This window comes from Carcharodon carcharias, chromosome 6 (genome assembly GCF_017639515.1).
Source record: "Carcharodon carcharias isolate sCarCar2 chromosome 6, sCarCar2.pri, whole genome shotgun sequence".
NCBI classification, from domain to species: domain Eukaryota; kingdom Metazoa; phylum Chordata; class Chondrichthyes; order Lamniformes; family Lamnidae; genus Carcharodon; species Carcharodon carcharias.
The window spans coordinates 191,990,307-192,013,919 of NC_054472.1; the positions used below are offsets into that span (position 1 = coordinate 191,990,307).

At 45.8% G+C, this 23,613-nt stretch overlaps 1 protein-coding gene across 1 annotated transcript; it reads right to left on the bottom strand.

The window, feature by feature from the left end:
- Positions 1-15,978: 15,978 nt before the first annotated feature.
- Positions 15,979-22,543, bottom strand: zgc:92591. The gene is made up of 3 exons (XM_041190589.1): positions 22,463-22,543; positions 18,568-18,700; positions 15,979-16,291 (listed from the first exon to the last, which is right to left on the bottom strand). The coding sequence occupies exons 2-3, from the start codon at positions 18,688-18,690 to the stop codon at positions 16,055-16,057; spliced, it is 360 nt and encodes a 119-aa protein (XP_041046523.1). The 5' UTR covers positions 18,691-18,700; positions 22,463-22,543; the 3' UTR covers positions 15,979-16,054.
- Positions 22,544-23,613: the final 1,070 nt, after the last annotated feature.

Below are 23,613 nucleotides of genomic sequence, written 5' to 3' on the forward strand. Positions count from 1 at the left end.
CTGCGGATGCTGGAAATCCAAAACAAAAACAAAAACAGAATTACCTGGAAAAACTCAGCAGGTCTGGCAGCATCGGCGGAGAAGAAAAGAGTTGACGTTTCGAGTCCTCATGACCCTTCGACAGAACTTGAGTTCGAGTCCAAGAAAGAGTTGAAATATAAGCTGGTTTAAGGTGTGTGTGTGGGGGGCGGAGAGATAGAGAGACAGAGAGGTGGAGGGGGGGGTGTGGATGTAAGGACAAACAAGCAGTGATAGCTTCCCCTGGAAGCTGCATTGGGACCCCCGGCCTCCTCTCCCTCCTGTCCCTCTCTTCCTCCTCAGAGGAGGTGCCTCCAGCGGAGACCACAATTCCCATTCCCAGGGTAAGAGGAGGCTGTCTGATACCTGGAAGGGTCCACACGGTCTGAATCCTCCGGGGGCCTTGGAGACACCAATGAGCCTGAAATGAAGCCTGAGAAATACTAAGAACGAAGCTCTGAACAGAGATGAATCTGCCAAATACCAATAAGCAACCAGCCGCAAACTATCTCCAAAATCCTCATTCCTCACAGGGAGAATGCTGCTGACCCTTTTTATCCCACCCTCATAGCTGCAATTTTCCAGCCCTGGCAACATTCTTGTAAATCTCCTCTGTCTCTTCCCAGAGCAATTCTGTCCTTCCTGTAATGTGGTGACCAGAACTGTACACAAGATTCCAGCTGTGGCCTAACCATTGTTTTATACAGTTCCATCATTACACCCCTGCTTTTATATTCAATACCTTGCCCAGTGAAGGAAAGCATTCCATTTGCTTTCTTCACCACATTATCCACCTATCCTGCTACCTTCAGGGACCTGTGGACATGCACTCAATACACTCCAAGATCTCTCACTTCCTCAACCCCTCTCAATAACTTTGCGTTTATTGAGTTTTCTCTTCCTTTGTTTGTTCTCCCCAAATGCATCACCTCCCACTTTTCCAGGTTAAATTTCATTTAGTACTTCTCCACCCACTCAACCAAACCTTTGATATCATTCTGGAATCGATAGCTATCCTCTTCACTATCAACTACGCAGCCAATTTTTGTGTCATATGCAAATTTCCCAATCATGCCTCTCACACTTAAGTCCAAATCATTAATATATACAACAAACAGCAGGGGTCCCTACACTGAGCCCTGTGGAACATCACTGGAAACAGCTTTCCATTCACAAAAACATCCATCGACCATTGCCCTTTGTTTCCTGTCACTGAGCCAATTTTAGATCCAACCTGCCACCTTCCCTTGTATCCCATGGGATCTCACTTTCCTGACCAGTCTGCCATGTGGGACCTTGTCAAATGCTTTACTAAAATCCATGTAGATAACATCCACTGCATTACCCTCATCAATCCTCCTAGTTACTTCCTCAAAATATTCTATTAAATTAGTAAGGCACAATCTTTCCCTAACCAAACCGTGCTGACTGTCCCTGATCAACCCCTGTCTTTCTGAGTGACAGTTTATCCTGCCTCTCAGAATTGTTTCCAATAATTTGCCCACCACCCAAGTCAGACTGACCAGCCTCTTTCTGGCCTATCCCTCGCATCCTTTTGAAATAATGGTACAATGTTCACAGGCCTCTGATCCTCTGGGACTTCACCTGTAACTAGTGAGAATTGGAAAATGATCCTCAGAGCATCTACTGTTTCCTCTTTGGCTTCTTTCAACAACCTGGGATACAATCCATCCGGCCCTGGTGATTTATCCACCTTCAAGGATGTCAGTCCCTCCAGTACTTCCCCTCTCACTGAGCTTATTGTATTTAATATTTCACATTTCTGCTCTTTAACTAGAATGTCTGCATCCTCCCTCTCCTTAGTGAAGACAGAGACAAAGTACTCATTGAGATCCCTGCCCACATCTTCTGCATCAATCCACAAGTTACCATGTACATCTCTGACAGGCCTGACCTTTTGCTTGGTTATTCTCTTGCTCTTAATGTGCAGGTAAAACATCCTTAGGTTTTCTTTGATTTTACCTGCCAATATTTTTCTCGTATCCTCTCTTTGCTTTCCTAATTTCCATTTTTACTTCACCCCTATACCTTCTATATTCCTCTTCTCTCTACAGTATTATGTCTTTTGTGACTGTCATAAGCTTTCTTTTTCTGCTTTATCTTACCCTGTATGTTTCTGGATAACCGGGGGCTCTAGATTTGGCAGTACAAGCCCTTTTCTTTGTGGGGACATGTCTACACTCTGCCTGTAGAATCTCGCCTTTGAATGCCTCCCACTGATTGGACAGTTTTTCTTTCCAATAGCTGTATCCAATCCACTCTCATCAGCTCATCTCTTCCCTCAATGTAGAACTTTCACTCCTGTTCTTTGTCCTTTTCCATAGGGACACTAAATCTAACAAAGTTATGGTCACTATCTCCAAAATGGTTCCCGACTGCTACTTCATCCATTGGCCCAGATTCATTTCCTAAACCCAGAATTGTTCCCCTTCTTGATACATGTTTGCTGAAAAAGTTCTCTTGAATGCAGTTCAAAAATTGTTCCCACTGTGTCCTTCTCACTGTTCATATCCCAGTTGAAATTAGGGCTGTAATAGTTGGGGAATTCAACCACTCAGCAAACGAGTAGGCAGATCTCAAACTCCCTTCCACTATTTGGGGGGTTTATCGTACACTCCTAGCAGTGTGACTGCCCCTTTTCTATTTCTGAGTTCAACCTATATCATCTCATTTAGTAGATCATCCCTCCTCACAGCTTTAATTGATTCTTTAACCAATAATGCTACACCGCCCACCTTTTTATCCCCCTCTCTATCCTGCCTGAAAACTCTATATCCAGGGATGTTGAGCTGCCATTTTGCCCCTCCTCAAGCCAAGTTTCTGTTATAGCAATGATATCACGTTGCCATGTGTATGTCTGCACTCTCAGCTCAGCTTTATTTACTCTGCTCCTTACATTTACATATATCCTTGTTCACACTGCCAAATTCCTGTGCTATACACCTTTTAAACTTACGTCTTTCAGAGTCACTCCTAATTCTCCATCTCCTGTTCCATGTTCTCAATTTGCCCTCAGGTTCCCACCCCCTGACAATCTAGTTTAAACAGAGAGTGGCTACTGAATCTTGTGGGGAGGTGATGGAGTAGTGGTATTGTCACTGGACCAGAGACCCAGGGTAATGCTCTGGGTACCTGGATTCAAATCCCACAGCAGATGGTGGAATTTGAATTCAATAAAAATCTGGAATTAAGAATCTAATGTCACAAAAACCTATCTGGTTCATTAATCAAGGTGATGGGCCAAGTGCTGGCAAATGGGATTAGGTAGGTAGGTCAGGTGTTTCTCATGTGTAGGTGCAGACTCGATGGGCCGAAGGGCCTCTTCTGCACTGTGATTCTGTGAAGGGAGTCAGCTGCTGTACTGTTAATGAAAGAATAAAACATTTATTCAACAAGAAAAGGAGTATTATAATACTCCTTCACCCACAACTGTACATTTACAGATTATATAGAGATTTGTAAGGATAACACAAGTTCCAAAAGCTATCTTAGACTCCAGTGTACACAGTCCATGTAAACCAATAGATGACCTGTGGCCAGACACACCACACTCTGAAACCGAGTGACAGATGCCACCCGAATCAGATGGATCTCTCATTGAGTCCCCCCAGACGCTTGTTACAAAGTGACTCTGTCTCTCCAATCTCCACTCTAAGAACTCGTTTTGGAATCTTCTGTCAATCGACGCTTTTCCAGGTGCCTTCCACAAGTGTCCGCTCCCAGAGTTTTGAACTCTCCTTCCGATGCTCCTCTCTCCTGGATCACCGTGTGCATTCACACTCTGCCTTCCATACACAAATGCTCAGCTATGCCAACAGAAGGCCAATGCTTCACATGCCCATAGTAAAGGGTTACAGACCTTCGGCTGTCCCCTTGGATCTTCTGGCTTCTTGTAAGCCTATTTTGCTTTAACTCTGCTTCCTGCAGCTTTGGGGAAACCTGCTTCATGCAGCTCCCTCCTGTCCAGCTTCTCCTAGCTCCTGTTCCCAACTGAACTCAAAAACAGTTGTTTCTCTGTCTCTGTTGCTAGGGGTCCAGAGACTGGTTGGCCTTATTCCTAACACACTCAAACACACATATAACTTATTTAAAACTCCTGTCTGTCTGTGTCTGTCTGTCTGTCTGTCTGTGCACAGGTGTGAGCCAGAGAGAGTGCATTGTGCATCAGTATCTTTGCGCTGTGAGGATTCTCGCCGATCAGAAGAAATTTGATTTGACTTCTGAGCAGGGATTTCCCAATTGCAGCTTCAGATGGTCACAGCTCATGGAGCTCCTGGTGGTTTGTTGCCCATAGCAACCAAATGGTGATGTTAGCTGGAATCTCACTCCGCATTGAATGCTGAGGGATTTATAAGGGACACAGGAACCAGAGCCTGTGTTAATGAGAACTAGCAGAACCCACTGAGGGGTGGAACGGTCAGACAGATCATACTGGAGGGAGGAATCTCACTCTACATTGGTACTTACACCTCTTCCTGCACCACTCAGCTTCCAAATTATTTGCACATTAAATGACAGTTTGCATCATTACATGGTTAATTTTCAACTAACCCCACTGAACTGCTCTCTCCCTTTATCCCTGTATCAATCCCAAACTAATCCCAATGTCCCACACTCTCCCCTTAGCCCAAAACATTCCCAAATGAATCCCAATGTCCCACACTCTCCCCTTAGCCCAAAACATTCCCAAATGAATCCCACTGTCCCATGATCTCCCCATTGCCCTGTATCAATCCTAAACTAATCCCACTGTCCCATGATCACCCCATTGCCCTGTATCAATCCTAAACTAATCCCACTGTCCCATGATCTCCCCATTGCCCTGTATCAATCCTAAACTAATCCCACTGTCCCATGATCTCCCCATTGCACTGTATCAATCCTAAACTAATCCCACTGTCCCATGATCTTCCCATTGCCCTGTATCAATCCTAAACTAATCCCACTGTCCCATGATCTCCCCATTGCCCTGTATCAATCCTAAACTAATCCCAATGTCCCACACTCTCCCCTTAGCCCAAAACATTCCCAAATGAATCCCAATGTCCCACACTCTCCCCTTAGCCCAAAACATTCCCAAATGAATCCCACTGTCCCATGATCTCCCCATTGCCCTGTATCAATCCTAAACTAATCCCACTGTCCCATGATCTCCCCATTGCCCTGTATCAATCCTAAACTAATCCCACTGTCCCATGATCTCCCCATTGCCCTGTATCAATCCTAAACTAATCCCACTGTCCCATGATCTTCCCATTGCCCTGTATCAATCCTAAACTAATCCCACCGTCCCATGATCTTCCCATTGCCCTGTATCAATCCTAAACTAATCCCACTGTCCCATGATCTCCCCATTGCCCTGTATCAATCCTAAACTAATCCCACTGTCCCATGCTCTCCCTATTGCCCTGCATCAATCCTAAACTAACCCAACTCTCCCCATCCTGCATTCCACTGATGTGAGCAGTGTCCAAACATCTTCAGTCAGTTTCTTTCATTCATGGGATGTGGGTGTCGCTGGCTAGGCCAGCATTTATTGCCCATCCCTAACTGACCTTGTTCAGAAGGCAGTTAAGAGTCAACCACATTGCTGTGGGTCTGGAGTCACATGTAGGCCAGACCGGGTAAGGATGGCAGATTTCCTTGCCCAAAGGACATTTGTCATCAATTCCCTAGGACTCAGCGCACCAAAGCAACCTGGGGCATGCCCAGAGTTTTCCTTGATTCCCATTGTTGATCCCCAGTTTTGCTGGGGCTCCTTGATGCCACACTCTGCCAAATGCTGCCTTGATGTCAAGGGCAGTCACTCTCACCTCGGGAGTTCAGCTCTGTTGTCCATGTTTCAACCAAGACTGTAATGAGGTCAGGAGCTGAGTGCCCCTGGCAGATCCCAAACTGGGCATCAGTGAGCAGGTTATTGCTGAGTAAGTGCTGCTTGATAGCACTGTCAACTACACTTTATCACTTTACTGATGATTGAGAGTAGACTGATGGGGCGGTAATTGGCTGGGTTGGATTTGTTCTTTTTGTGTACAGGACATATCTGGGCAATTTTCCACATAGCTGGGTAGATGCCAGTGTTGTAGCTGTACTGGAACAGCTTGGCTAGAGGCACGGCGAGTTCTGGAGCACAAGCCTTAAGTACTGTTGCCGGAATATTGTCAGGACCCATAGTCTTTGCAGTATCCAGTGCCTTCAGCCGTTTCTTGATATCACGTGGAGTGAATCGAATTGGCTGGAGACTGGCATCTGTGATGCTGGGAACCTCCGGAGGTCGAGAGCTTTGAGCTTTATTTAAAGTATTGCCTGGCTGTCTCAGCGACAGTGACTGCTCCTGAACAATGCAAACTCTGCTCTGCAATGAGGCGGCACCAGTATTACAGGTATATGAGTGCAGCATAAAAGAGCCTACAAAGGGACATAGAAATGTTGATTGGGCGAAGATCTGGTAAATGGAATGCCTTGTGTGAAAATGTAAAATCATTCACTGGCAGGAAGAACAAAAAAAAATTATCTAAATGGTGAGAGATTGCAGAGCTCTGAGATTCAGAGGGATCTGGGTGTCCTAGTGCATGAATCACAAAAGGTTAGTGTGCAAGTACAGCAGGTAATCAGGAAAACTATAGAAAGTTATCATTTATTGTGAGGGCAATTGAATACCAAAGTAGGGAGGTTATACTTCAGTTGTACAGGGCACTGGTGAGACATTATCTGGAGTACTGTGTACAGTACTGGTCTCCTTATTTAAAGAAAGACGTAAATGCATTAGAAACAGTTCAGAGAAGGTTTACTGGACTTATAACTGGAACGGTATGAGGAAAGGTTGGACAGGTCAGGCTTGTATCCACTGGAATTTAGAAGAGTAAGAGGCAACTTGATTGAAACTTAAGATCTGAGGGGTCTTGACAGGGTAGATGTGGGGAGGGAGTTTCCTCTTGTGGGAGAATCAAAAGTCATTTTTAAAACTGTTTAAGGGGTCACTTGCCTGGATCAGTGCAGCTCCCACAAAACCATCCAGGACAAAGCAGCCCACTTCATTGACACAACATCCACAAACATTCACTCCCTCCCCCACCGACGCACAGTAGCAGCAGTGTGTGTACCATCTACAAGATGCACCGCAGGAATTCCCCAAGGCTCCTTAAACAGCACCTTCCAAATGCACGACCACCACCATCTAGAAGGTCAAGGGCAGCAGCTAGATGGGAACACCACCACCTGGAAGTTCCCCTCCAAGTCACTCACCATCCTGACTTGGAAATATATCACAGTTCCTTCACTGTCGCTGGGTCAAAATCCTGGAACTCCCTTCCTAACAGCACTGTGGGTGTACCTACACCACATGGACTGCGGCGGTTCAAGAAGGCAGCTCACCACCACCTTCTCAAGGGTAATTAGGGATGGGCAATAAATGCTGACCCAGCCAACAAAACCCACATGCCGTGAATGATTGAAAAACAAAAGGAAATCTCCAGTGACTCCTCCTGACATGTGGGAAAACAAAGATGGAAAAAACTGAGTGCCATATTCTGTAGAATCACTCATTACATTAAAGCAATCTCCTCCTCCCTTTGGCAATGATTTCTCAAACAAGGATGTAAGACCATAAGATGTAGGAGCAGGAGTAGGCCATTCAGCCCAGAGTCTGCTTTGCCATTCAATGAGATCACAGCTGATCCAAATCCTCAACTCCACTTTCCTGCCTTTTCCCCATAATCCTTGATTCCCTCACTGATTAAGAATCTGTCTATGTCAGCCTTGAATATGTTTAATGACCCAGCCTCTACAACTCTCTGTGGTAAAGAATTCCACAGATTGACTACCCTCTGAGAGAAGCAATTCCTCCTTATTTCTGTTTTAAATGGGTGCCCTCTTTGAGATTATGCCCTCTGGTCCTAGCCTCTCCCACAAGGGGAAACAGCCTCTCAGCATCTTCCCTGTCAAACCCCTAAGAATCTTATATGTTTCAATAAGGTCGCCTCTCATTCTTCTAAACTTCAATGAGTACAGGCCCAACCTACTCAAACTCTCCTCATATGAAAATCCCTCCATACCCAGGATCAACCTAGTGAACCTTCTCTGGACTGCCTTCAATACCAGGATATCTTTCATTGGTTACTGTGAGCAGTTTTCTTCACCTTCTCTAAGTGTTACCCCTTAGTTTTGAGATATTTTAATGAAGGGAAAGCAGCATTTATGGTTGGATTTCTATAGTGACAGGAGACTTAATTACCATCTTTGATGTCAGCTAGGAGATATGCCAAAGAAAAAAACAAAAAAACTGCGGATGCTGGAAATCCAAAACAAAAACAGAATTACCTGGAAAAACTCAGCAGGTCTGGCAGCATCGGCGGAGAAGAAAAGAGTTGACGTTTCAAGTCCTCATGACCCTTCGACAGAACTTGAGTTCGAGTCCAGGAAAGAGCTGAAATATAAGCTGGTTTAAGGTGTGTGTGTGGGGGGCGGAGAGATAGAGAGACAGAGAGGTGGAGGGGGTTGGTGTGGTTGTAGCGACAAACAAGCAGTGATAGAAGCAGATCATCAAAAGATGTCAACAACAATAGTACAATAGAACACATAGGTGTTAAAGTTAAAGTTGGTGATATTATCTAAACGAATGTGCTAATTAAGAATGGATGGTAGGGCACTCAAGGTATAGCTCTAGTGGGTTTTTTTTTTATTTTATATAATGGAAATAGGTGGGAAAAGGAAAATCTTTATAATTTATTGGGAAAAAAAAAGGGGGGGGAAACAGAAAGGGGGTGGGGATGGGGGAGGGGACTCACGACCTAAAGTTGTTGAATTCAATATTCAGTCCGGAAGGCTGTAAAGTCCCTAGTCGGAAGATGAGGTGTTGTTCCTCCAGTTTGCGTTGGGCTTCACTGGAACAATGCAGCAAGCCAAGGACAGACATGTGGGCAAGAGAGCAGGGTGGAGTGTTAAAATGGCAAGCGACAGGGAGGTTTGGGTCATTCTTGCGGACAGACCGCAGGTGTTCTGCAAAGCGGTCGCCCAGTTTACGTTTGGTCTCTCCAATGTAGAGGAGACCACATTGGGAGCAACGAATGCAGTAGACTAAGTTGGGGAAAATGCAAGTGAAATGCTGCTTCACTTGAAAGGAGTGTTTGAGTCCTTGGACGGTGAGGAGAGAGGAAGTGAAGGGGCAGGTGTTGCATCTTTTGCGTGGGCAAGGGGTTGTGCCATAGGAGGGGGTTGAGGAGTAGGGGGTAATGGAGGAGTGGACCAGGGTGTCCCGGAGGGAGCGATCCCTACGGAATGCCGATAAGGGGGGTGAAGGGAAGATGTGTTTGGTAGTGGCATCATGCTGGAGTTGGCGGAAATGGCGGAGGATGATCCTTTGAATGCGGAGGCTGGTGAGGTGATAAGTGAGGACAAGGGGGACCTTATCATGTTTCTGGGAGGGAGGAGAAGGAGTGAGGGCGGATGCGCGGGAGATGGGCCGGACACGGTTGAGGGCCCTGTCAACGACCGTGGGTGGAAAACCTCGGTTAAGGAAGAAGGAGGACATGTCAGAGGAACTGTTTTTGAATGTAGCATCATCGGAACAGATGCGACGGAGGCGAAGGAACTGAGAGAATGGGATGGAGTCCTTACAGGAAGTGGGGTGTGAGGAGCTGTAGTCGAGATAGCTGTGGGTGTCGGTGGGTTTGTAATGGATATTGGTGGACAGTCTATCACCAGAGATTGAGACAGAGAGGTCAAGGAAGGGAAGGGAAGTGTCAGAGATGGACCACGTGAAAATGATGGAGGGGTGGAGATTGGAAGCAAAATTAATAAATTTTTCCAAGTCCTGACGAGAGCATGAAGCGGCACCAAAGTAATCATCGATGTACCGGAGAAAGAGTTGTGGAAGGGGGCCGGAGTAGGACTGCAACAAGGAATGTTCCACATACCCCATAAAGAGACAGGCATAGCTGGGGCCCATGCGGGTACCCATAGCCACACCTTTTATTTGGAGGAAGTGAGAGGAGTTGAAGGAGAAATTGTTCAGCGTGAGAACAAGTTCAGCCAGACGGAGGAGAGTAGTGGTGGATGGGGATTGTTCGGGCCTCTGTTCGAGGAAGAAGCTAAGGGCCCTCAGACCATCCTGGTGGGGGATGGAGGTGTAGAGGGATTGGACGTCCATGGTGAAGAGGAAGCGGTAGGGGCCAGGGAACTGGAAATTGTTGATGTGACGTAAGGTGTCAGAGGAATCACGGATGTAGGTGGGAAGGGACTGGACAAGGGGAGAGAGAAGGGAGTCAAGATAACGAGAAATGAGTTCTGTGGGGCAGGAGCAAGCTGAGACGATCGGTCTACCGGGGCAGTTCTGTTTGTGGATTTTGGGTAGGAGATAGAAGCGGGCCGTCCGAGGTTGGGCAACTATCAGGTTGGAAGCTGTGGGAGGGAGATCCCCAGAGGAGATGAGGTCAGTGACAGTCCTGGAAACAGTGGCTTGATGTTCAGTGGTGGGGTCATGGTCCAGGGAGAGGTAGGAGGAAGTGTCTGCGAGTTGACGCTCAGCCTCTGCGTGGTAGAGGTCAGTGGAGATATGCCACTTGTTCTGATAATGCTAGTGTTAATTACAGAAAGCACAGGAGTGTTCATCATCCATCCAAAGGAGTCCAAAAGGAGATCACTGCAGCTCACCATTTGGCACAAGACAAGATTCGCTGTTAGAAAACTTGATGTTAATGCAGGAAAACATTATTCTCATGATATACACACTCTCAGCAAGAAACACAGCTACTGGGACAGTGGGAGTGGGGGGGTTGATGTGGACATACTTTGGGTCTGGCATCTGCCAGTTGCCACCCCAAAATTTGCCCCTCTTAGTCCCCAATCTGCAGCACAAAACCACCACCGATTCCAGCCCAATAGATTCAGGACTTTGTCCCTGAACTAGATTCGATTAACATTCCTGGTCAATGGCTTGGACCAGCACTGACCCCTGGTGGAAATTTATTTGGGAGCAATCTGCTGTAAAACCTCAGTTAATCTTCAAGCAAACTTCACAATAGACCCATTGCCCTGGTGTTCCCCCCACAGGCACAGGATTCACCAGAGAACCTCTCTGAAAGTAGCCCCACACCAGTTTCAACCCCATCAAGCATCCATCTTACAATGCAGGAAGATCATTCAGCCCATCACACCTATGCCGTCTCTCTGAAGGGTCTCACCTATTAATCCCATGTCCCTGTTCAGGGTTGGGGTGTGGGGGGTGTGATCTAGAGTCAGGAAGCTCCCAGAGCACCTGGAACTTTCACCCAAACAGCTGTTCAGGCTGGAGGTGGGCTCATTCAGGACTGAAATTAAGAGATTTTTGTTGGGCAAGGGATGAAGGGTTTGTGGAACCAAGGCGGGTAGGTGAGGGTTAAGATACAGAGCAACAATGATCTAATTGAATGGCAGAACAGGTTCTCAGGGCTGAACTAAATGGATGGCTTCTTCCTATTCCAGTGACCAATCACATGTGCCAAAGCTGGTGACAGCTCATTGGTGAAAAGGAACAGGGTGGAGTGGTCACAGAATCTCAGTGCAGAAGAGGCCCTTCGGCCCATCGAGTCTGCACTGACACGTGAGAAACACCTGACCTACCTACCTAATCCCATTTACCAGCACTTAGCCCACAGCCTTGAATGTTATGATGTGCCAAGTGCTCATCCAGGTACTTTTTAAAGGATGTGAGGCAACCTGCCTCCACCACCCTCCCAGGCAGCACATTCCAGACCATCACCACCCTCTGGGTAAAAAAGTTTTTCCTCACATCCCCCCTAAACCTCCTGCCCCTCACCTTGAACTTATGTCCCCTCGTGATGACCCTTCAACTAAGGGGAACAGCTGCTCCCTATCCACCCTGTCCATGCCCCTCATAATCTTGTACACCTCAATCAGGTCGCCCTTCAGTCTTCTCTGCTCCAACGAAAACAACCCAAGTCTATCCAACCTCTCTTCATAATTTAAATGTTTCATCCCAGGCAACATCCTGGTGAATCTCCTCTGCACCCCCTCCAGTGCAATCACATCCTTCCTATAATGTGGCGACCAGAACTGCACACAGTACTCCAGCTGTGGCCTCACCAAGGTTCTATACAACTCCAACATGACCTCCCCACTTTTGTAATCTATGCCTCAATTGATAAAGACAAGTGTCCCATATGTCTTTTTCACCACCCCACTAACATGCCCCTCCGCCTTCAGAGATCTATGGACACACACTCCAAGGTCCCTTTGTTCCTCAGAACTTCCTAGTGTCATGCCGTTCATTGAATACTTCCTTGTCAAATTACTCCTTCCAAAGTGTATCACCTCACACTTTTCAGGGTTAAATTCCATCTGCCACTTATCTGCCCATTTGACCACCCAGTCTATATCTTCCTGTAGCCCAAGACACTCAACCTCACTGTTAACCACCCAGCCAATCTGTCATCCGCAAAGTTACTAATCCTACCCCCCACATAGTCATCTATGTCGTTTATATAAATGACAAATAATAGGGGACCCAGCACAGATCCCTGTGGTACACCACTGGACACTGGCTTCCAGTCACTAAAGCATCCTTCTGTCATCACCCTCTGTCTCCTACAACTAAGCCAATTTTGAATCCGCCTTATCAAATTACCCTGTATCCCATGTGCATTTGCCTTCTTTATAAGTCTCCCATGTGGGACTTTGTCAAAGGCTTTGCTGAAATCCATATAAACTACATCAACTGTACTACCCTCATCTACACACCTGGTCATCTCCTCAAAAAAATTCAATCAAATTTGTTAGGCATGACCTCCCTCTGACAAAGCCATGCTGACTATCCCTGATCAAACCTTGCCTCTCCAAGTGGAGAGAGATTCTCTCCTTCAGAATTTTTTCCAATTGTTTCCCTACCACTGACGTGATACTCACTGGCCTGTAGTTCCCTGGCTTATCTCTACAACCCTTCTTAAATAGCGGAACCACATTAGCTGTTCTCCAGTCATCTGACACCTCCCACGTGGCCAGAGAGGAATTAAAAATTTGGGTCAGAGCCCCTGCGATCTCCTCCCTTGCCTCCCTCAGCAGGCTGGGACACAAATCATCCGGACCTGGAGATTTGTCACTTTTAAGCCTGTCAACACCTCCAATACCTTGTCTCTCCCTATATCAATTTGTTTGAGAACCTCGCAGTCTCTCTCAGAGTTCGATACCTTCATAGTCATTCTCTTGGGTGAAGACGGATGTGAAGTATCCATTCAACACTAGCGATGTCCTCTGGCTCCACCCATAGATTACCCCCTTGGTCCTTTATGGGCCCTACTCTTTCCCTGGGTATCCTCTTTCCATTGATATACTTACAGAATATCTTGGGATTTTCCCTACTTTTACCAGCCAGAGCTTTCTCATATCCCCTTTTTGCTCTCCTAATTGCTTTCTTAAGCTCCACTCCACACTGTCTGTACTCCACTAATGCCTCTGCTGATTTGCTACCCTTGTACATGCTAAAAGCCTCTCTTTTCCTTCTCATCGTAACCTGCTGATCTCTGGTCATCCATGATTCTCTGGGCTTGTTACTCCTTCCTATCGCCCTAGAGGGAACATGTTGAGCCTGTACCCTCCCCATTTCCTTTTTAAATGCCCCCCACTGCTCCTCTGTAGATTTCCCCACAAGTAACTGTTCCCAGTCTACCTTGGCCAGATCCTGCCTTATTTTACTAAAATCCACTCTCCCCCAATCCAAAACAGTTTTTTTGCAACTTGTCGATTTCTTTGTCCATAACAAGCTTAAACTGTACCATGTTGTGGTCACTATCACTAAAATGCTCCCCCAACACCACCTCAGCCACCTGTCCAGCTTCATTGCCCAGAATTAGGTCCAGCAATGTACCGTCCCTTGTTGGACCCTCTACTTATTGACCTAAAAAGTTCTCCTGTACACATTAAGAAATCCACTCCATCCAAGCCCTTAACACTGTCTATCCCAATTAATGTTGGGAAAGTTGAAATCACCTCATATAATTACCCTATTGTTATTGTTTTTTTTTTTTATACACACCTCCACAAATTGTACACATATTTGCTCCTCAGTTTACCACTGGGGAAATCCGGGGTTCTATAATAAGCACCTAACAATGTGGCTGCCCCTTTTTTATTCCTAAACTCTACCCACAAAGCTTCATTCGATGCCCCTTCCAAAATATCATCTCTCCTTACTGCAGTAACTGACTCCTTAACTAGTAATGCAACACCTCTTTTACCCCTTCCCCAGTCTCACCTGAAGATTCTATATCCCGGAATGTTGAGATGCTAATCCTGCTCCTCCTTCAACCACTTCTGTGACGACTACTATAACACAATTCCACATGTCAATCCTCACCCATTTTACTTTAATGCCAGGAGTATTACAGGTAGAGGCTATCCAGCCTTACCTTACTCCCTTGAAACTTAGTTCAGCTCTAACTTGTTTTACTCCTCCCAACAGCACTAGCAAACCCACCCGTAAGGATGTTAGTCCCGCACGGGATGATAATGTCAAGAGGAGTTAGTTGGATTCTCTTAGAGATGGTCATTGCCTGGCACTTGTGGCATAATGTTACTTGCCAATCATCAGCCCAAACCTGGATGTTGCTGCCATTTGGACAGAGCTTCAGTATCAGGGTAGTTAGGAACAGTGTTGAACATTCCCACTTCTGACTTTATGATAGAGGGGAGGTCATTGAAGCAGTGATGCTTAGGAGCTTCCCTTCCTTTTCACTTGCTCTAGTTTGTAGAGAAACAATTAGAGAACAGACTGGTCTGGACCTAAATATCGGCAGTTTCAGAATTGCCAGATTAAGACTAATGGATTTTAGTCTTTAGTCAAATGAAATGCATCAGTTTCATGGCTTAAAGATACTTAACTGTTGTGTATTTCTTATATAATGTGGAGCCATTTCTATGTGTAACAGGTTTATTCAATGCTTTAAAGTGTCTACTCCATGCTACTAGCTCCAAGTTCACACACAGGCTTAACTAAATCAGCAAGTCTAAATAGTAAATAAGCTCAAACAGAACACACTTCTGATGTATTACAATTTTGTAGCCAGATGTAGCAGCCAATTTGAGCACAGCAAGATCTAAGTAAAATTATTCACCAAATGCTTTGTTGAGTACTAGAAGCTTTAACTTCTGCACAGTTAGACAGGGCTTCATTTATCTGAATGACAGTCACCAGTGCAGCACTCCTGCAGAGCTACACAATGCCTCTGGGAAATTAAGCTCAAAATCAAGGGGGGCTTGAATGGAAAACTGCTAGATTCTGGTTGTGCTACTGATAAGAGCCAATAGTGATTGTGTTTCCAGATCAACTTCAGATTGAATATAAAACCTTAGATGAGGAAACCTGGAACACTCAGAAGAAACAGTTCAGGCTGAGGTGGGTCAATTCAGGCCCACACATCCACAGAGATGGAGGAGAGTCTTCATGAACCACAGCAGACAGTATCTTTCTCAGCCACCTCAGAGCCATTGCTGGGGTGGGACTGGAGTCATGTGGGTTGAGACCAGGCAAAGGGCAGATTTCTTAGAGGACATTTGCCTTTTAATCACAATCTAACATTTTCATGATCATTATGGAAACAAGTTTTTCGTCTTGCACTTGACAGGACAAGTGCAAGAATTAGCTGGCGTTACCATGGAGAATGCAGTTGACTTATAACCAGTCAACATGCTTTTCACCTGTAGTATAAATGGAGATTGTTTGAAATTTGGTATATTCTAGTGTCTGTCCTGATGAGTAAAAGATGAAGCAGCTTCAGCAACAGCAGCACCCACATTATTACCAAGTGACTGTTGGGTCACTTCATTTAAGCAGAATTCAAATTCTCACACTGTAGTACAATTTGAGCAGATCTAGATTCTTCTAGACATACCCACTACACCTCAATAACCTGGCTTCTCCCAACCCCCTCACCTCCAGAGACTCTCCTCATGTGTTTCCAGAAAAAGTTAAACTTTATTGTTGAACAGTTTCCCCACAATCATCCAGGGGGCACCTTCCCTCCAGCTATTTTGCACTGGTATATTTGGTGACAGCTTTGGTCCCCTCAGAGACTGCATGTTTTGCCAGCTCCCCAGGAAGCAACAGTCGGACTGCAGTCTGCACTTCCCGGCTGGTGATGGTGCTCCGCTTGTTGTACTGAGTCAGTCGTGAAGCTTCTGTAGCGATCCGTTCAAACACATCGTTCACAAAGGAGTTCATGATGCTCATGGCTTTGCTGGAGATACCTGTATCCGGGTGGACCTGCAGAGAGAGAGAGAGAGAGAGAGAGATCAGAACTCAAACCCCAAACCAACTCCAACATGAAATTCTCATCTGGTTTTCAAAACCCTTCCTGGCCTCATTCACATTTCACGTCTCAAACCCACTCCAACCCCACAACCCCAGCACTCAGAGTCCCCCCCCTGCAATGGCCACAGTACCTTTAGCTACCTGGAGCCAAGCTGGAGAATTCTGTTCAACCCTAGTCCTTAAAAACTCATCTCAAAGTGATTGCTCCCAATCTTCTCAGCAAGTTGTTTGAAAATGCTGTTAGACATTTTCTGCTCTCTAGGAGTATCCAAATTAATCCCTTCATCTCACTGTCACTCAGCCTTCTGGGCTCAGTGCCAACTCCTTGATCCACTTGTCCCTCCCATACCCCCTAAAGGCCTTTAGTCATCACCTGTCCTTCTGGGTAAAGATGTGACTGAAAGATGCATCCAGACAATGTGCTAGAAATATAGAAAAATGAAGTACAATGTAGGTTACCACTAAAGTCATGGAGTCATTTACAGCACAGGAAACCATTCAGCCCATCAAGTCCCTGCCATCCCTCTGACGAACAATCCAGTTCATGTCCACACTCAGCCTCCATAGCCCTGCAGCTTTATTATTATTATTTCCTAGCCTCCATAGCCCTGCAGCTTTATTATTATTATTTCCTAGCCTCCATAGCCCTGCAGCTTTATTATTATTATTATTTCCTAGGTATCCATCCAGCTTCCTCAAATGATGAGTGTACCACTGGAACAAGCAGGGTAGTTTGTGTAGATTGAAATACAGACTGTAGCACATGCAGTCTATTTCAGTCTAGCATAGACTAGTCAGGTGCCTTTGACTTTAATACATTTCATAGCTTTCAATTAGCATCTTCTCTTTGAAGTCCCCCTTAAACCCTGCCTGTTTACCTCCTCACTTGTTCTCCTGGTTTGATGTCTTGAGATAGTTTAATTTCCCCTATCAATGCAGGATTCTGACACCAGTTCCTCCTTTAGAAAGGAGAGTCCTGTGTATTAAAAATGGTGCCAGTGACTAAGGATACTTGAATGCAGTAGGAGGGTTAAAGGCTAGAGCATAACGGGATTATTATTGCCCATCCCTAATTGCCCTTGAGAAAGTGGTGGTGAGCTGCCTTCTTGAACCGCTGCAGTCCATGTGGTGTAGGTACACCCACAGTGCTGTTAGGAAGGGAGATCCAGGATTTTGACCCAGCGACAGTGAAGGAACTGTGATATATTTCCAAGTCAGCATGGTGAGTGACTTGAAGGGGAACTTCCAGGCAGTGGTGTTCCCATCTATCTGCTGCCCTTGTCCTTCTAGATGGTAGTGGTCATGGGTTTGGAAGGTGCTGTTGAAGGAGCCTTGGTGAGTTGCTACAGTGCATCTTGTAGATGGTACACACCACTACTACTGTGCATTGTGGAAGGGTAGCAGGGTTGGGGAGGGGGTGAAAAATGTTTACTTGGAAGAACACCAAGGGGAATGCAAATTAACCCTCCCACTACATAAAAGTATCTTTCTGCATTACATAAAATGTCACTGCCACCATTTCAATACACAGGACTCTTCTTTCTAAAGGAAGGGACTGATGTCAGAACTCCTGCATTTACAGTAACATTTATGTAGAAAATCAGCTCTGGACACAATACAAGGAAACAAGATATTAAACAAAAAAAAGGACAAATGAGGCGATACAGAGAGGCAGGGCTGAGAGAGAGTGTTTCAGAGAAAACCATTGTTGAAAACTCAATGGGAGGATACATAAAAGGACTAGAGAGGATTCACTGAACAAGAGGCAAAACATCTGGGGAAACAATAGTGGTAACGTTGCTTTAATGCAGAAACCCAGGCTAATGTTCTGGGGGCGGGGGGGTGGGCACAGGTTCAAATCCCACCACAGCAGCTAGTGGAATTTAAATGGAAAAATCTGGAATATAAAGCCAGTTTTCAGTAATGGCGACCATAAAGCTATTATTATAAAAAAATCTGGCTCACTAATGTCCTTTAGGGAAGGAAATGTGCCATTCTTACCTGGTCTGGCCTACATGTGACTCCAGACCCACAGCAATGTAGCTGACTCTTAACTACCCTCTGAAATAGCCCAGCAAGGCACCCAGTTCAAGGGCAATTAGGGATGGGCAACAAACACTGACCACAGCCCTGGAAAGAACAAAAAAGCTAGCAGCCAGAAAGGGCTTTGTTTATTGTAGGCTTTAGGACAGAAGAGGAAAGTCCAGAGTATTAACAGCTGCTGTTACCTGTTTGAGGACTTTGTAGATATAAACAGAATAACTCTCCTTCCTTTTCAGCCGGCGTTTCGAAGGCTTCTTCTCCCCATTAGCAGCTTTGGGAGATTTTTTCTTCACTGGCTCACTCACCATGTTCAAATAACTAGTAACAAAAACCACACTTTCACCTTTACCTGCCCAGAAGCAAAAAAAAAACCCTCTCACTAAGTCCAAATTGAGAGAACACAGTGTTAGCTCAGAGCATTAAATAGAGGCCTCACAAGTGCTAATTAAGAAATTGTCCAATTGCTCTCTAACCCAATCACTTTCCAATCAGGTGTTACACTGATCACTCCCGATTTCCCCCAAATCACTCAAATCTGATCAACCCCCGATTACCCCAACATGGATCAATGGAAAAGCTGCTTTATTCCAGTCCTGGGGTCAAGTCAACCTCAACCTCAGCCTCAGAATCTGCCTCTTTAACATGTCTGAAAGGATAACAAACAACAACTGATGCACTTCATCAATAATTTAAGGAGAGTGGGAACAAATCTCCCTTTAACATGCAACAAATTAATATGAATTAGTCAATCGATCCAGAAAGGCCAGAGGGTGTGAACAATGGGAGAGTGGCACCTGGTGCAGGAGATGTTTATACATATCAGTAGCAGGGATAGTGTAGAGGGAGCTTTACTCTGTATCTAACCCCGTGCTGTACCTGTCCTGGGAGTGTTTGATGGGGACAGTGTAGAGGGAGCTTTACTGTGTATCTAACCCCGTGCTGTACCTGTCCTGGGAGTGTTTGATGGGGACAGTGTAGAGGGAGCTTTACTCTGTATCTAACCCCGTGCTGTACCTGTCCTGGGAGTGTTTGATGGGGACAGTGTAGAGGGAGATTTACTCTGTATCTAATACCGTGCTGTACCTGTCCTGGGAGTGTTTGATGGGGACAGTGTAGAGGGAGATTTACTCTGTATCTAACCCCGTGCTGTACCTGTCCTGGGAGTGTTTAATGGGGACAGTGTAGAGGGAGATTTACTCTGTATCTAACCCCGTGCTGTACCTGTCCTGGGAGTGTTTGATGGGGACAGTGTAGAGCGAGCTTTACTCTGTATCTAACCCCGTGCTGTACCTGTCCTGGGAGTGTTTGATGGGGACAGTGTAGAGGGAGCTTCACTCTGTATCTAACCCCGTGCTGTACCTGTCCTGGGTGTGTTTGATGGGGACAGTGTAGAGGAAGCTTTACTCTGTATCTAACCCTGTGCTGTACCTGTCCTGGGAGTGTTTGATGGGGACAGTGTAGAGGGAGATTTACTCTGTATCTAACCCCGTGCTGTACCTGTCCTGGGAGTGTTTGATGGGGACAGTGTAGAGGGAGATTTACTCTGTATCTAACCCCGTGCTGTACCTGTCCTGGGAATGTTTGATGGGGACAGTGTAGAGGGAGCTTTACTCTGTATCTAACCCCGTGCTGTACCTGTCCTGGGAGTGTTTGATGGAGACAGTGTAGAGGAAGCTTTACTCTGTATCTAACCCCGTGCTGTACCTGTCCTGGGAGTGTTTGATGGGGACAGTGTAGAGGGAGATTTACTCTCTCTCTAACCCCGTGCTGTACTTGTCCTGGGAGTGTTTGATGGGACAGTGTAGAGGAAGCTTTACTCTGTATCTAACCCCGTGCTGTACCTGTCCTGGGAATGTTTGATGGGACAGTGTAGAGGGAGATTTACTCTGTATCTAACCCCGTGCTGTACCTGTCCTGGGAGTGTTTGATGGGGACAGTGTAGAGGGAGCTTTACTCTGTATCTAACCCCGTGCTGTACCTGTCCTGGGAGTGTTTGATGGGGACGGTGTAGCGGGAGATTTACTCTGTATCTAACCCCATGCTGTACCTGTCCTGGGAGTGTTTGATGGGACAGTGTAGAGGGAGCTTTACTGTGTATCTAACCCCGTGCTGTACCTGTCCTGGGAGTGTTTGATTGGGACAGTATAGAGGGAGATTTACTCTGTATCTAACCCCGTGCTGTACCTGTCCTGGGAGTGTTTGATGGGGACAGTGTAGAGGGAGATTTACTCTGTATCTAACCCCGTGCTGTACCTGTCCTGGGAGTGTTTGATGGGGACGGTGTAGAGGGAGATTTATTCTGTATCTAACCCCGTGCTGTACCTGTCCTGGGAGTGTTTGATGGGGACAGTGTAGAGAGAGCTTTACTCTGTATCTAACCCCGTGCTGTACCTGTCCTGGGAGTGTTTGATGGGGACAGTGTAGAGGGAGCTTTACTCTGTATCTAACCCCGTGCTGTACCTGTCCTGGGAGTGTTTGATGGGGACAGTGTAGAGGGAGCTTTACTCTGTATCTAACCCCGTGCTGTACCTGTGCTGGGAGTGTTTGATGGGGACAGTGTAGAGGGGGCTTTACTCTGTATCTAACCCTGTGCTGTATTTAGAGATTAAGATTACTGGTGAAGACATCATTTGGTACTTACTATTAGCATGGAAAAGGGCCATTCAGCCCATCTGTTCTAGACCAGTGTTTTGCTGCCATGTGACCTCCTCCCCCACTCTCTGATCTAACCTGACTGACAGCCTTTCTGTTCCTTTCTCCCTCACTGACAGATCCCATCTCCCATTAGTTGTGTTATACAAGGACAGGAACAGGAGGAGGCCATTCAGCCCTTTGAGCCTGTTACGCAGGAACAAGAGGAGGCCATTCAGCCCCTCAAACTTGTTATACAGGAACAGGAGGCAGCCAGCTCTGCCATTCAATGAGACCATGGCTGATCTGTTTCCTAAATACCCCATTCACCCAGGCTGCATCTCCCTGAATAACCTCATCGAGCAAAAGATTCTCGACCTTGGACCCCAGCATTGACTGCTTGTTGTGGGAGAGAACCAATGGCCATCAATATAAGGGGAGATGGTACGTAGTGTTAATGTCACTGGGCTAGTAATCCAGAGACCCAGGCTATTGCTCTGCGGACACGGGTTCAAGTCCCACCACGGCAGCTGGTGGAATTTAAATTCAATTAATAAATCTGGAATATAAACTAGTCTCAGCAATGCTGACCGTGAAACTATAATACATTGTTGTAAAAAGCCAAACAGGTCGTGTATAAACCTGCTAATCCTTCCAACACATGCCAGTGACAGGTGGTAAGAGTGAGAGAGATTCCTGATCAGTCATGTGATGGAGAGAACATGGAGCCTCTACCATCGCTATCGATAGCTTCAGACTACAACATGGAACTCAGACTCCCTGAGTGAAGTGTAACAAACCACTACCAATGACATGAGTCAGAAAGCAGTGACATCAAAATCACATGTAGCTCGTGATAAGAAATGAGAGGTCAAAGCTGTGCACAATAACTCTGTGTGGTTTAATGAAGGTTCAATGTAGATTTAACATCATTTCCCTGTCTTTCAATTCTTTCCATTAACAAATGAACCTGGTGTAGTATACTGTAGTAGCCAAGTATATTGTTCCATTGTCCTCTCTACTTCCCCCTGTTGGGGAGGTACAAAGAAATACCAGTAAAACTTGGGAACTGATCTTGTACACCTTAAAATAGAACTCCAGTTTGGACCAGTACCAGTCATTTCCCACGTTTTACTGGTTTCCCCTTGTTCATTAATGGCTTTCTCCAGCTGAGTATGTGTTAGTCAGTGCACTACACAACAGAAAAGGTGATGATAAGAGCGGGATAGAATTCTCGTTTACATTTCCTTTGTGAAATTAAGCACCGAGGAACATTATAGGATAGGCTTTTTGGAATGGAAGTTGATTTTAAGGAAGTTTGTGTGATTTGAAAGTTAACCCTTTCAGTGGCAAAGTTCATCATCTCAGAGTCACACATTTCAATGTTACCATTGCCATGGTAACCACTAACCATTTAAATGGCCCCATTTCCAGACAAAGTGCTATTACCTGTGGGAAAGTCAGACACACCCGGATGACATTCAGGAACTGCCGGAAACAGCAATGCTCCAGGTTGTGGTAAAGATCCAGGTCACAGCTGTGCACCAGGGATTGACATGGATCTAAAGGAGCCTGGAAATCCTGGAAGGAGCATCTGATGGACATGGAAACAGAAGTTGATGTTATTAAGCAGGACGATCAAGAGTTGTACTCAGAGTGTGAGAAAAAGATGGAAGATGAGAGTAAAAGTGCTGAAGATATTTTCCGGTAGCCACTATAGCTGTAAATGTTGGAAATTCACAATTTACTTCCAGCGTTGATACAGCTGAAGCCCTGCCTGTGATCTCGGAAGGAGAGTACAAGAAATCCCCAAGTCACATTCCCTTCAATCTGACCAGTTATTCCAATAACAGCATTTCCAGTGTGAGATGAAGTTAGTGTTAGAGTGGAATAGAATCACAGAATTACAGCACCTGAACAGTGCAGAAGGAGGCCATTCAGCCCATCGAGTCAGCACTGGCTCACTGAAATTCTACCCAGCATTCTACCTAGTCCCACTCCCCTGCCTTATCCCTGTAACCTTGCTCATTCTCTCTTTTCAGGTAGAAATCCAATTTCCTTTTGTATACCTCGAGCAAACCTGCCTCCACCACCCTCTCAGGAAGTTTGTTCCAGACTCCAACCACCCTCTGGGTGAGAAAGGTTTTGCTCACATCACATTTACTCCTTTTGCCCATTATTTTGAATCTGTGCCCTCTAGTTTTTGATGTTCTCTTGACTGGGAACAGTTTCCCACTATTTACCCTGTCCATACCCCTCAGGATCTTGAATACCTCTATCAAGTCTCCTCTCAGCCTTCTTTTCTCCAAGGAAAACTATCCCAACCTCTCCAATCTTATCCCCAGCTATAGTTCTTCATCCCTGGAATCATTCTTGTGAATGTTGTTACAATAGTACTGAAGACTTGTGCTCCAGAACTTGCCGCGCCCCTAGCCAAGCTGTTCCAGTACAGCTACAACACTGGCATCTACCCGGCTATGTGGAAAATTGCCCAGGTATGTCCTGTATACAAAAAGCAGAACAAATCCAGCCCTGACAATTCCCACCCCATCAGTCTACTCTCGATCATCAGTAAAGTGATGGAAGGGGTCATCAATAGT